At 42.2% G+C, this 14568-nt stretch overlaps 1 protein-coding gene across 1 annotated transcript in view; it reads left to right on the top strand.

Moving 5' to 3' along the window:
* The window catches only part of LOC135711185 (uncharacterized), a 41741-nt gene extending 31633 nt beyond the window's left edge, over nucleotides 1–10108 (top strand). Inside the window, exons 4-6 of the mRNA XM_065233970.1 lie at nucleotides 7806–9408; nucleotides 9471–9558; nucleotides 9627–10108. Coding sequence (XP_065090042.1) covers nucleotides 7806–9408; nucleotides 9471–9558; nucleotides 9627–9951 — 2016 coding nt within the window. The 3' untranslated portion in view covers nucleotides 9952–10108. The remainder of the gene's footprint in view (nucleotides 1–7805; nucleotides 9409–9470; nucleotides 9559–9626) is intronic.
* Nucleotides 10109–14568: the final 4460 nt, after the last annotated feature.

Genomic DNA, 14568 nt, shown 5'->3' with positions numbered 1-14568 from the left:
GATTACAAGCGACTACCAGCTGAAAAATGGACACAGCCTGGGCAATCGACAATAGCAAAGTGAGGAGGTGCGAAGCGAACACTGGCGCGGTAACCATAGCACGGTGGTTCGAACGTCTTTCAACCACGGAGGTGTGGCTCAGAAAGCGTCAGACTGGCATCCAGCTGCTGAATAAGAAATGCTCTTCCCCGGAAGCTACACCTAAGATGGTGGTCCCATCAGGGGATAGTAGACCTTAGGCCAACCACCTACAAGAGGTCCAACAAAAGACAAGAAGGAAGATGGTTATCAGTTAGGTAAGGTACTTCATCATCAAAGGTAAGTCACCGTATATACTTTAACAAAATGATTGCATATTGCATTACATTATTATATGAACCAATAAATGATGGGAAGGGAAGGGATGCCCAATTGAAGCGATTTGGATGGGGAGAGTGAAATTGTTAACTCCCTGTTGTTATCATCTCGTGGAAAAAGGGCGTCTTCTTCTCCACACTCATTGGGGTATCGAAGAAACGTGCTCAACTTTTTGGCTCAGCTATGGCACTCTCTGCGGTCCCAAGCTATTCGATGCATAGATATATAGACATAGATTTTTTTTTTTTTTTATTATAGTCACTTTAACACTCTTGGGTCATTCGTGACTTGTCCGGGGGTGAGATTTGAACTCGTGACTTTCGCGTGAGAGCTATGGATGTTAACCACTACGCCGGGGTCGCCCCCATCTCGAAACATAGACAAATCCACGAACCCCTCATTTTATCTGTCAAATTTCCATAGCGAATCAAAACAAACATAGTGTAGTACTAGAATTTCGACTAGAATGGGGTACGTTAATCGATTTGCTTGGGACCAAATAGGCTAGTCAAGTAGTGAGCCAATTTAAAATCGTTAGTTTCGTATTGATTGTTGGTAACATGTTGAGGACAATCAGAGGTTATTGAGCTTGATCAAATCAAACAGTGAGGAGCGCCCACTGCTATCGGGCTTAGTTTCCATGCTACAATGAGTGGTAGACAATTATCATCATCATCACATAACCGCAGCTTGAAAACCGACAATTAGTGTGCTATAAATTTGGTTATGGTTCACGGCACATGGTTTAATTCTATGAAACCAAAACTGGACATACAGTCAGGAATCCTTATTGCCAGATCCATATTGCCGGGCTATCCACGAATAAGGATACCCACAGCTTACGGGATTTTCACTAATAGGAGCTGTGGTCGATTATCTAATTTGTTTCAAAGTTTTTGTTCTGGAGTAGACCAATAAACCTGTGCGATTCGATTAAGATTTAATTGGGAACTACGCCTCTAGATGCGCTTCACTTTCATATTATGGTCTGTATCCACATTAATCCGGGCACCTTCAAATCATTGTAACTTTTGAAATATTGCACGTAGGAGTGAAAAATTTCACTGCGGTATAGCTGGGAGTCATTGATGAAAAATACTATGATTGGTGTTTACATTCCATGTGTAGTGTTTAAGATGGCGACGAACTAAACACATGTGCGCGAGCAAATTTTGTACCTGACTTGCCAAGAAGGGAAATCCACTGTTCAAATCATTTCCGGGACGTTTGAAGGTTGAGAGAAAACCGAGAAGGGATAAAAACATTGGACGTGCTGATCCTGTCATGGATCGAAAGGTGAAGAGGATATTGAAGGATAACCCGAATCTCTCTGTTCGAACGGTAGATATAGGAATGTCACCTGATTTTGTCCAAAAATCAAAACAACGTTTGAGACTGAAGTCGTATAAAGTAAAAACAGTTCCAAATCGCAACGACAAACAAGATTTGACAGCAAAATCACGGACTTGATGTTTGTGCTGCGAATATTTGATGAAGTTTTCATGTGTTATTGTGGACGATCAAACTTATTTCCTGGAGGATTTCAAGTAGCTTTCAGGGCTGACTTTCCATTCTGCTATAGCCAAAAATGCTACAGCTGAGTATTTCAAAACGAAAACGGCATCGAAATTTCCCAAGAAAATACCTTATTTGGCAAGCAATTTACACGTGCGACCGAAAGAGTAAATCTTTCGTCACTACAGGCACAATCAACAAGGAGATTTACCAGAAAGAGTGCCTGCAGAAGCAATTGCTCCCCTTCATCAAAGGCCACAAAGAAAACCCATTGTTCTGGCCCGATTTGGCATCATGCCATTATGCGGAGTGGTATGAAGCAAATCAAGGGAATATTGTACCAAAAACCGCATATCCACGAGATTGTCCAGAGTTACGTCCAATCGAAACTGAATTTCCTGTATATTTACTGCACTCACTGAAACTATGTTTGCTACTGGTTTGCAGCAAGTTGACCGATATGTGAATGCGAACGGAAGGCTTCTCGACCTTGTTTTCGTCAGTCTTCCAGAGCGACTAGACCTCACCTAACCCACCACGCCCAGGCATACCAAAAGTACCGCCTCATGACAGTATTTCAACGGCTGTCGCTTTCTTTTTCCTACGACACCCTTGAGATTGAGCTATAAGCGACAGCCCACAGTGAGGCTGTTATACGACATGCAACGTTGCCGTCTTGTGCAGTACACGACAGCTCGTTCTTAGTCATGTATTTTGTTCGTTCGGCTATGACAGCCTCAGATGGTCTTTCGTAACGTTCCTCGTACATACAACAAGCAGTCCGTCAAACTGCCGATTCATTGCTGCTGTCTTTGAAATTTTGTTTGTATGTCGTAACGCAGCTACTACACTACCAGTGTGACGCCGAAGCTCGTTCGGTTGCTATCAAGTTCGTGCTGCCCATTGCAAAATTTGCATCCGATATTTTTTTGAAAACGCGCGGTCTTGAGCAGATCAGACATTCCGACATTCCAGCCAAAAATATAAGCCTACCCGACACCAACCTGACTTCTATCAATTGTAATTAATGTCTCGTGACAGCCTTTTCGAGACAGCCACTTGGGTAAGCTGAGGGATGTCGTCGTTTTGTGAAGGCTGTCATGACGACAGAAACATTGAAAACCTAGTCATAAATAAATGTGTTAATACAGCCCATACGGGTCACTACGTTCCAAGCACGATGATTTTTGCAAAGCGGGTATAGATGCGACTGTTCTAATAAAGCTTTCATTCTTTCGTGCGTGCGCTTTTGCCAATACACTTCGAATTCAGATCTGAACGTACGGTAGCAAGTGGTAGTAAAGCACACAAAGCAACAGTCAATTCAGGTATAAACCAACTGTCCCGAGAAGGCTGTACTATTTGGAAGCCTGACCACGCCTCTGTTGCCCGTAGACAATCACCACGTGCCTTTTGTTTTGCTGTTCGATGAGAGTATCGACGATTTAGTAGGACAGAACGAGTCGGATGATAATCTTTACTACGATTTCCGCTCGTGTGATTTTGGCCAGTTGAAAACGGCTCTAGCTGCCATTGACTGGGATTCCTTACCACTAACCGGGCTATTGGATAGAACATTATCAGCATTCTATGACAAGCTTTATGCAGTGCTTAACGACTATTTTCCTCGGAAAAGACGATCGATCAATTCAGTTTTCAGCAAGCCATGGTGGACCTCCGAACTACGGAATCTTCGTAACATCCTAAGGAAAGCACGTCACCGTTTCTTCCTTTCGATGTCTGAGAGCGACCGTAATTACCTTCGCGAAGTAGAGCTGCAGTACAAAACAAATCTATTATCCACGTACGATAACTACTTACTCAGGATCCAGGACAGCGTAAAACAAAACCCATCGTGCTTCTGGGATTTCGTGAAAAAGCAGCAAGCATCTTCTCGCATCCCATGCAACGTTACCTTCAATGATGCCCAGGCTAATACAAATGAGGATGCTGCAAACCTTTTTGCCATGTTCTTCGAGAGCGTTTTTAGTAAAGTGCCAAGGCGCGATTGTTTTGCTCACCTTCCTTCGCATAACATCAACCTACTCGTTATTTAGTTTCCCGCAAATGAAGTAGTAAAAGTCATCGATGAGCTTGACATCAAAAAAGGACCTGGGACGGACGGAATACCACCCCTGTTGCTGAGAAACTGTTCAAGAGAACTAGAGAACCCAATTGCTCGCTTATTCAACCGATCACTTCACGAAAGAACCTTTCCGACAGCTTGGTAAGCTGCTTGCATCGTTCCTATTCACAAATCTGGCAACTGTAATTAGGAGACAAATTATCGCGGCGTATCTATACTTTGCTGTCTCAGCAAAGTGTTTGAAAGACTGGTGCACAACGTTCTATACAACGTAGCGTTTCCCATAATCTTTGATGGTCAGCATGGTTTTATGATGCATCGTTCTACAACAACGAACCTCATATGTTACGTCACCGCACTGTCCCGCAAAGTAGAAGAGAGGCGGCAAGTTGACGCGGTGTATGTTGACTTTGCGAAAGCCTTCGACACTGTACCGCATATTCTAGCTGTGGAAAAACTGAAGCACATAGATTGGATTACAGAGTGGATATATTCGTACTTGTGCGAACGTACTGCATATGTTGCGGTCAACTCGACTCGATCCCGCACTTTCAAAATCACGTCTGGTGTACCCCAAGGAAGCGTTCTGGGACCATTAATATTCAACATCTTTATAAATGACCTGTGTCTGCTGCTTTCCTTGTTTAAGCTTTCATTCGCTGATGACCTAAAAATGTATCGTGTCATACCTTCTCTTCCGGATTGTATTGCCCTACAAGAAGATATTGATACTATACTGGTATGGTGTGGCGATAACGGCATGCGGGTCAATAACATAAAGTGCAAAGTTATTACCTTCGGTCGCTGCAATAACCCCGTTCTTCATCAATACAGAATGGAAACTGCATCATTGGAACGTGTGTCGTCCATCTGTGACCTTGGCGTTACCATCGATTCGAGGCTTAGATTCAACGAACACGTGAGCATTACCACTGCCAAAGCTTTTTCTGTGCTGGGATTCATCCGTCGTCACGCTTCCGAGTTCACCGACAACTACGCTTTAAAAACTCTCTACTGTTCAAGATCCTCTCAAGATCCTGATCATATAGAAAGTTATTCTCATACTTCGTGGTGTTAGTGTGCATATGAACTTCCTGTATAAGCTGTATGTCGAGATCATGGTCATATAGGAGGTTTCTGTCTTAAGCAAAGTTGGTCAGATGACCAAGTCCTTTCGGATGGTGGTCATATTAGTTCAGAACTCACTCACTACGCGTCGCTATTGTGTGCATGAACTTCCTGTATAACCTGTACCTCGAGATCGTGACCATATAGAAGCTTGCTGTCTACAGCAAAGTTGTGCAGATGACCACGGTCTTCCGGATGATCTTCATATTAGCTCAGAACTCTCTCACTACGAGGCGCTAGTGTACATGTGAACTTCCTGAATATGCCATGCCTCGAAAGCTTGTCCATTTAGGATATTGCTGTGCAATGTGAGTATTTCCAGAACGAGGGGCCGTATACAGGGCCTTTTTCGAAGCAAGACGTCATTTTGGAATCCAAGATGGCGGCCATCTGTTTATGAAATATTGTCAAATACCCTACAATATGGGTATTTTCCGAACGGGGACGACCAGTAGTGGTCAAAAATTGATGTTGGACACCATTTTGGAACACAAGATGGCGACCATCGGATTTTTAAATTCTGTCAAATACCCTATAATATGGGTATTTCCAGAACGATAATGACGTGTAGATGTCAAAATTCGATGTCAGCCGGAATTTTGAAATCCAAGATGACGGCCATCGTATTTCTAAAAAAACTGTCTAATAACCTACAATATGGTGTTTCTGGATCAGGTACGACGTGTAGAGGTCAAACATTGATGTTGGATGCCATTTTAAAATCCAAGATGGCGGCCATTGGTTTTAAAAAACTGTCAAATACCCTACAGTATGAGTATTTTCGGAACAAGGACGACTGGTAGATATCAAAATTCGATGTCCGCTATCAGTTTGGAATCAAAGGTGGCAGCCATCGGTTTTTTGGAAAACTGTCAAAAATGCTAAAATATGGGTATTTTCGAAAAGGGGACGATAAAATCGACGTTGGCCGTCATTTTTGAATCGAAGCTGACAGCCGTTGGTTTTAAACATTATGTCAAATACATTACAATATACGAGGGGGGTGACACATCTAAATTTCAATTCTAGATACTCGAAAAATCACACACTAGCGAATCAATCTTCGATTTTTTTTCATTTCTCGCATCTACTTGCATCGCGCAACATCTTTTTGCATGAAATCCTCAGAATCGTCATCAATCTTCTTTCTATCTACTCAGCGTGTGCGCAGCTAACCACAGCAAAACACAATTTTTCCTGCATCGTAGATAGAGTCATTGTTGTTGAAATTGTTGAATCCACAATGAAAGCCATCGGTTTTCTAAAAAACTGCAAAATACCCACAACCAATGTCGGACGTCATTTTGAACAATTGTCACATATTTTGATTGACAATATTGGTAGCGAAGGAACGCGAGATCGTTTTGAAGTCTCACAAATACACTTCAATATGGGTATTTTTGGAATAAGGGTGACGAGTTCTAGAATCCGGAAATCGATGCTCGATGCCATCTTGAAATCCAATATGGTGGCTCCCGATTATAGAAAAACTGGGAAATACTGCCAAATACCCTACAATATGAGCTATTTATGAATCGGGAAGACCACTAGAGACCAGAAATTAATGTTTGTCACCATCTTGACATTCAAGATGGTGGCTTCTGGTTATATGAAAACTAGGAAATACTGTCAAATACCCTTAAATATAGGTATTTTAGGAATCAGGGTGCCGTAAAGAGACCAGAAATCGATTGCAATCGTTATCTTGTATTTCAAGATGGCATCGGACATTGATTTGTGGTCTCTCGATTGACAGTATTTCCCAGTTTTTCTATATTCGGAAGCCGCCATCTTGGATTCACATGGCGTCACTCCAATTTGAACTTCTTTTGAATTGCAAGGATTTCGGTTTTCAAAATCCGGCATTTCGACTTGACACTACATAAATGTATTTATCAAATAAAAATTCTTTTTAATTAACTGCCATTACTGGAAAACCTAAATAATGCGCATCACGCACAACAGCACCGGCTCTGTTCTTGAATTCAGCACATAACCCTTGTGAACTCAAAAACCGGTACTCGAAAACCAGAACCGCACCGTGTGCAGCGAAGGTGGCACATTTTGAACATTACATTTTAACTTATGGTCAGGCATGGCAAATCATTTACATTAATTTCGTGCATTCATTTACATTCATTTGCCTTTAACTTTTTCCATCAACAGATTTCCGTTACATGATGTATGAAACTTTTGTAGGTTTTGATATTAACTACAACTTTACCAACTCAAATCTGTACCTCTTATGCTTTACGAACTAGAACTTAACTTGTTACTATTTTTCAGTGAATGTAATTTACATTCACTCAAAAACATAGGTAAGTTCTGTTCGCCCCAGTTCATCATGCATAAGAGGTACAGATTTGAGTTAACGATAAAAGTTGTAGCTAATATCAAAACCTACAAAAGCTGCATACATCATTTCATGGAATTCTGTTAATGAAAAAAGTTAGAGGCAAATGAATGTAAATGAATGCACGAAATGAATGTAAATGATTTGCTATGCCTGCTTATGGTGAAGTTTTCCCATGCCAATCATCGAGTCTACCACATGCTCGTATGATCTAATGGTAGCTTGACAAACTTAAAGCTCATCCGATTCGTATCGTTATCAAAATTTCAGTTGATCAATTGACTTACCGTGTCCAAGCCCAGCTTTATTCGATCAGTTTATAACTTTTAAACTAACACACCTTTATCTTGCAATCCTCCGCAACAGGGTCAATCATGCGACGGCATCAACCTCACCATCGAGTACCTCTACATCGAAGATGGAAATCTCTTCCCCAGATGGCTTGATCTGAACGAGTCCATCCGTATCAATCAACTGGAGCTGAAAAATTCCGACATTGCTGATATTCCTGCAGGATCCTTCGACGCTCGGCAATTTTACGGCATGTCGATTCTAACTCTTGATTCGCTTCAGGTTACCCAACTGCATTCGAACGTATTCCTTGGGCTCCAACTGCTTCAAGAGCTTAACTTGAAGAATTTGCCATTGGAGAATGTGCAGCCGTTCGTTTTGGCCCCGGTGAAGTTTACCCTGACGAGGTTGCTGGTGGAGGGTTGCATGAATCTGCTTAATCCTCGGGAGTTTACTGGGTCGACGACGATGGACAATTTGGCAATTGTGTCGTTTGAGTATAACATTCTCGATGACGTTATGACTGATGATTCGTTTGCAAAGGTTCCGAGTCTGTCCAGTTTGTACCTGAGACATTCGCATATCAAAACGTTGCGGGTGGGAATGATCGAGAGCATCAGTAAGTCGGTGGAGCAGATTTACTTGAACGGGAATGAGTTAAGTTCGATCGAGGAAGGAGTGTTTGATAGCTTGGTTGACAGAAGGGTGAAAATTTATCTGAAGAGTAATCCTTTGGTGTGCGATTGTAATTTGAGTTATTTTAAAAATTTGATTGTGTCGAATCCGTCGATGTTTGATGAAGTTAAATGTGCTGAACCGAAAGAGTATGCTGGGATGTTGATCTCTCAAGTTGAGATGTGTAATGCTGTGACAGAACCTTCCACAACTGTGACATCAACCACTGAGACGACAACTGAGGCAGAAACGACAGAAACGACAGAAGTTACGACAGATCCAACAACAGAATTTACGACCATCCCTACGCTTCCGTCCATTAAGCCTACTGGAATGCCCACCAATAAGCCAACGGACAAACCGAATTTATCAACCACTGTGACTCCTACTCAACCGTCTTCAACAACAACGACAACTCTAGATACCACTTCTTCTTCTTCTTCTTCTTTGCCTACTTCAACAACAACTGCTGCCACTTCGTTCCCGGGTAATTTATTCACTATGCAGTGTATTCAAACGGCTGTCCCAACGCAATCAAACATAACTAATTACCAAGACTCAGAGTTGTCCCTCAAGAAACGAAGCAAAACCTTTACGTTACTGGAATCCCAGGAAGGGGCAGTTGAGCTCATCCTGGATCAATCGTACAGCGTGGCGGTGATTCTCTGGTTCTACGATACCTTGTCCACCAACTCCATTTTCACGCTGCAAATCGAAGACAGTGCCAGCTGTGCCCACATCTATGGCCGAACCGTTCGAATCAGCAATTTGACACCGGACAAGAATTACATCTTTTGTGTTCTCTATCGGTATGAGAGCACCATATCTCCCTTCGATTGCCTTCCGCACAAGCTGCTTCCAGCCTACGGTCAGCGGACGTGGTTGATTGAGGATCAGAAGATTACCATGATCAGTATTTTGATAGCTTCGCTTCTGGTAGCCATCATGAGTGGCGTCGTCATGTCCTATTGCTTCATCAAGAGCTTCGATTCCTACCAGAAGTGTGAGTCGAACACTGTCAATCCCGTGTTATGAATATTAGCTAACCGACATTATATCTTCTAGCTTGCCGGAAGGTTACAACTGATTTGCGAATCGAAAGAAGTACCACCAATCAATGCTACATGACACCGGTAGCCCAACAGCCCGAAAGGTATGATTTCGATTGAAATTCGTCCTCCACAACTACCCTAATCCACCGTCGCACTCTTTCCCCCGCAGACCGCGTCACAAGCGCAGTGTGTCCGATACCAGTATCGAAAGCTGCCGCAGCTACGTGTCCGCCGTCGTTCCGGCGACCCAGTTTCAATACATTTCCTGGAAGATGGATAATCGATCCCGTCCGTCAGCGCCACCCCATTCCCAACAACAGTCGCCGATGGAGTACTACCCCAAGGATCCGCCACCGCCACCGCTGCCCCCGCATCCCACCAAACGGTTGAAGAAGCAAAAGTCGGAAATTAAAATCAATTTCCATGAAATTTACGACGAACCGACCAACAGCAGCAGCTACTCGCCCGGTATGCCGAAAAAATGTCATCATTGAACGTAGGGGATGTGTTGCTGGCAGCCAAAGCAGCACGTGTGGATTGGTTATTCGATTTAGTGTGGGACTTCTAGTAATGAAGATACGGCTCCATCGTAAGGTGTGAATTTGACATATCTAATCAGGTTGAACTGGATGAGTCGAGTTCCTGGAATTAATGTTGTAATTCTGGTTGGTTGATGGTTTTGTTGTGAAATTAAGGTACAGTTAAATCGGTATATAAATAAAGTGAGTTAATGTGAAATATTGCAATAAATGCTATAAGTTACTGCTAAAGTCAACATCAAATCAATTTCGAAATATTATTTTCTATTCCCTTGAGTGCATCTAAAATTCATAAAATTACGCCTCATATGCTGTTATCGCTTCCTGGTCAATGGTTGGAAAATTAGTACCAGTGGTATCACAAATAGCTGCAGGTATAAAATAGTCCCAGGGCTATGGGGTCAGAGTCTAAGTCGAATGGAATTTCACAGATTGAGGAGTCAGAGTCCTACATCGAAACATTGATTTCAGATTGAAAAAAGTTAAACTGTTAAATATTCATTTTGTGTGCTAAAGGATGTGTTGGCGACAGATGATAACAGCGACGCCGGTGGTGTAGTAGTAAGTGTGCTTACCTTTCACTCCAGCAGGTCGGCACCGCCGGGATGTTCTGAGGCATTACATCTCTGATCACGTCTACCTTCGGAAGGGAAGTAAAGCCGTTGGTCTCCGGTCTATGAGTTGATGGGTCGATAGGTAGGCTCCAGGTTTGGAAGCTGCCTCCCTGGCATCCGAAGCTCAGCACGAGAAACAGGATTGACAGAAAAAAAAAATCAAGGTGAAAAAGACAGATAATAACAGAAGATATACAATAATAGAAGATGTCTGAACGCCCACAACGTATCATTGAAATCTGAGAGGGTGCTGCTATTACCATAGTCGAGTTGGCGTGAATTTCGTCAACTGTCAAATTTACGTAAACGCAACCGCAAACGAATCTAATGTGAAGGGTCCCTGTTGATTTTGCTACTAATACACAAGAGAAGGGTCTAGTGTACACGGTTAGAAAAAAGTACCGAAAATTAAGTTCTTTTCACTCATCTCGGCACTATAGTGCAGGAACCCAAAAGTAGGTAAAGCGGGTCAAAGTAATTTTCATTTACTTGTGTGCAGTTCGTATGGAATTTTCCACTGGCTTTTTAACCAAAAGTAAGTTAGTTGTACCCAACAGTAGGTAAATATGATTCTACTCAACGTTGAGTTCCCACACTTTAGTACCCCTGTTGGGTGGTTTTGCTCCTCCGTTTTTGACAACATTAGAAGGAGAAAAGGAGACAAACTAGTCAAAAGTAAGTAAAAGTGAACTGGCCGTTGGGTACTTTTTTCTAACCATGTAAGAGAGGAGCGGACTGGCTGGTTTTGAACCAAACGAACTGTCAAAGCCAGAGCCAATCGAGCAGCGCCTTGATTGTATTGGCAGTGTTGCTATAAATCACCTAGGCATAGGTTGCCAAGGCAGTTTGTTTTGAATCCGCTCCTCTCTTATGCTAGACCTTCTCTCCACAGAACCAACTGAATTTGCTAGGCAAGTATTGCAGGTTTCAGTCAAGATTTTAACGAAGTTCAAAAGTTCCGTGCAATGAGAATGGAAATCGGAAGTGGTTATCACGAAAGGAACAGTTTCCTTCTTGGCATTAATATGGGAAAGTTTATTAGAATTTTGCCTGGATGATGGATCATTCTCATTATCCGTGAGCATATCAAATTGATTGCTCAAATAAATTTCATCAGAAGAAGATCAAGAGATTGTCCTTTTCTTTTGCACTTAGGTGCCATGACGGCGAACCAGGTTCCTTCAAATCGACTTCCAACAATTATTAAAAGAATCCGTTGGATCGAAGAAGTATTTTTCAAATCGATATCCAAGCAGGATAACCTCGGGTAGGGTCCAAACAAGGATCGAAGAGGAATAATAATCGAACAAGGTAGAAATTGTGTTTAAATATTTTGTAACTTTATGTAGCAGTAACACTTCCTTCAGCAAAAAGTAAATTTATCCACACGGCAAGAGAGCACGATGCGGACAGATCAATGCTTGGGCTGCTTTTTAGTTGGGTCCCCGCTAGATGGGTCATAACCCAAATAATAAGCAAATGGATGTCAAATCCTATGTCAGGATGGCTCTGACAAACAAACATAAATTCTTCCAAGGGATGAGCAAATGCGTTTTAGACTGCACATGTTATGCAAGTGTTATGAATGCAATAATTTGGTATGTACCTACATCAAATCTTTAAGTTTTATTTGAAATTTGCAAAGAAAACTAAATCAAAATGTTCAAACATCATAGTTTATCATGTTTAGCCTTATCCTTTCAGTTTCAATTAACATCCTTCAATGATCTGTGGTTGAATCCGCTTTTCTTGAAATTTACTCAACCACAAAAAACGATGCACGCACTCTTAAAAAAGTAGAAGGGTCTGTGCCTAGGGGCACAAACGGAAGCTTGACGTAGGACCGCTAGTGGACGGAATAAATGTAAAGAGCATTAAGTTCTTTTAATTGATCAATTATCTATTATCTCATTTCTTTCCGTTTTTGAATTGTAGGCGTACCAAATTTGTAGTAAGCTTTTTCAAAGAGAAAGTTAAGTTGATTACGAGAATCAATCAAAATAACTTGAACCCCTGCGTGGGTGCGAAAGTTTGTGTGGTTGTTGGGGGCTTGTGGTTCTGAATATGGACAAACAAGCACAGATAAATTCTATTCCAACTCTTTACTGATGTAAGCTTGATGGCCCTGAAAAGGGCCGTTTTATTGAAGAGGACATCAATGGCCACTTACGCTTGGCGTGTTTAGTGTAGGTGACAGCATCACGGACCTCATTTTCCAGGAACACCTTCAGCACACCTCGTAGATCAGACCGGAGATACGTCAGACACCACCACGGCGAGCCAGACGACGGATGGTGGTTATCTCGAAGAATTTGCGATGACGATTGGCACCTCCTTTACCATGACCAGTCAATTGTTGCTTGTTGGGTTATAGAAAAGTGGACTAACCACCTTCCTACTGCTGTTATTGCTGACCACGCCGTCCGAAGCGAAAATGAGCTGATACCAGACAGCAGCGCTGCTTTATATCTTTTTAGGTTAAAGCAGAATGATGTGCAACCAAGTGATATAAACGCTACAAAGACTCCTCCCATTATGAGTAGTTTGCTAACAAGTAACGACACTGGCTCTTTTCTTTTTGCGTACACGGCGAATGAGAACGACCCAAATTTGAGTTTACTTCACTCATAATCGCCAAAAGTGTAAGAACTCAGCGATGAGTAAATTTTTCTCATGGTTTCCAGTGGAAAACCTCAAAAATCTGCCAGAAAATGAGGAAATTAACGAAAATTTAAATTCAGTCTCGGAGAAGTACCAATAGACTGAGTGAATCCAATCTTTACTTTTCTCGAATTCGGGAATTTTTCCTTGGAAAATCCTGGAAAAACCTGGGAAAACATGAGGCAAATTTACTCATCGCTGAGTTCCTGTACTTTATTTCTTATTTTTGAGATAACTTAACTTAAATTTGGGTCGTTCTCATTCGCCGTGATAGATATCGGCACCGGTGGTTAGCATGATTACCTTTCACCCCAGCAGGCCTGGGTCCAATCTCAGTCGGCGCCACCGGCATGTTCTAAGGCATAACATCTCTGGGAGCTGCCTCCCTGGCGTCGGTAGCATTGGAGCTCAGTATGGAAAACAAATCTCGCGTCACTTTTCAATAGGTCCTATCTACATTGATCGATTCTCTTCATCGTCACTCTCTTTCGTAAATAACTCGGCTTCACAAATGTTTCCTGCCGTCTTCGTCGAATTAGATGCTAGATTGTTGCTTCTTCCATCGAAAATATCCGGCCGTGGCGATTCAAAGTTGATCAAGGTTGATCAAAATAATTTGTATCCCTGCTTCCAGTTTGATTACATGAGCATTTTGTGTGATCGTTGGCTCTGAATATGGACAAACAGGCAGATGAATTCTATTCCTACTCTTTACTGTAATAAGCTTGGTGGCCCTGAAAAGAACCGTTTTGTTGCCAAAGTTGGTGATGATTTAACCTCCGAAACCAAATAGAGTGCGTTTCTGTCACTTCAAAACGTTGATGACATCCATGGCCGCTTACGTTTGGCGTGTTTAGTGTAGGTGACAGCATCACGGATCTCATTTTTCAGGAACACCTTCAGCACACCTCATAAACCAGACGACGGATGGTAGTTATCTCGAAGAATTTGCGTTTGGTTCTGAATATGGCGATGAGTGTGCAAAATATTACACAATTCCATCCTCCCTATTCGCACGCGCCCGAGGATCGGAGGCGAATGCCACTTCGACTTGTTTCTTCTACTTACTACTCTCTGACGACTGTGCTGGGGAAGCAGCATATGCATGTAGGTAATTGGTGGATTTGTTAGTTAATTCGAAGCTTTTGGACAATGCTGGACATTTACCAGTTTTTCAATAGTTTCTTGTTGAAAATCAACATTCAGAAGCATTGTTATCGATGCGTAGCCATATTTCTGATCGATTGGTGATAAAATTATTGAAATTGGACCAGGGGCAGCTGAGTTATTAACGTTC

The sequence above is a fragment of the Ochlerotatus camptorhynchus genome, unplaced genomic scaffold (assembly GCF_037179485.1).
Source record: "Ochlerotatus camptorhynchus isolate MF236.1 unplaced genomic scaffold, CSIRO-AGI_Acam_v1.1 ptg000423l, whole genome shotgun sequence".
Classification (NCBI taxonomy): Eukaryota; Metazoa; Arthropoda; class Insecta; order Diptera; family Culicidae; genus Ochlerotatus; species Ochlerotatus camptorhynchus.
This window is presented reverse-complemented; position numbering and strand designations above follow the sequence as displayed.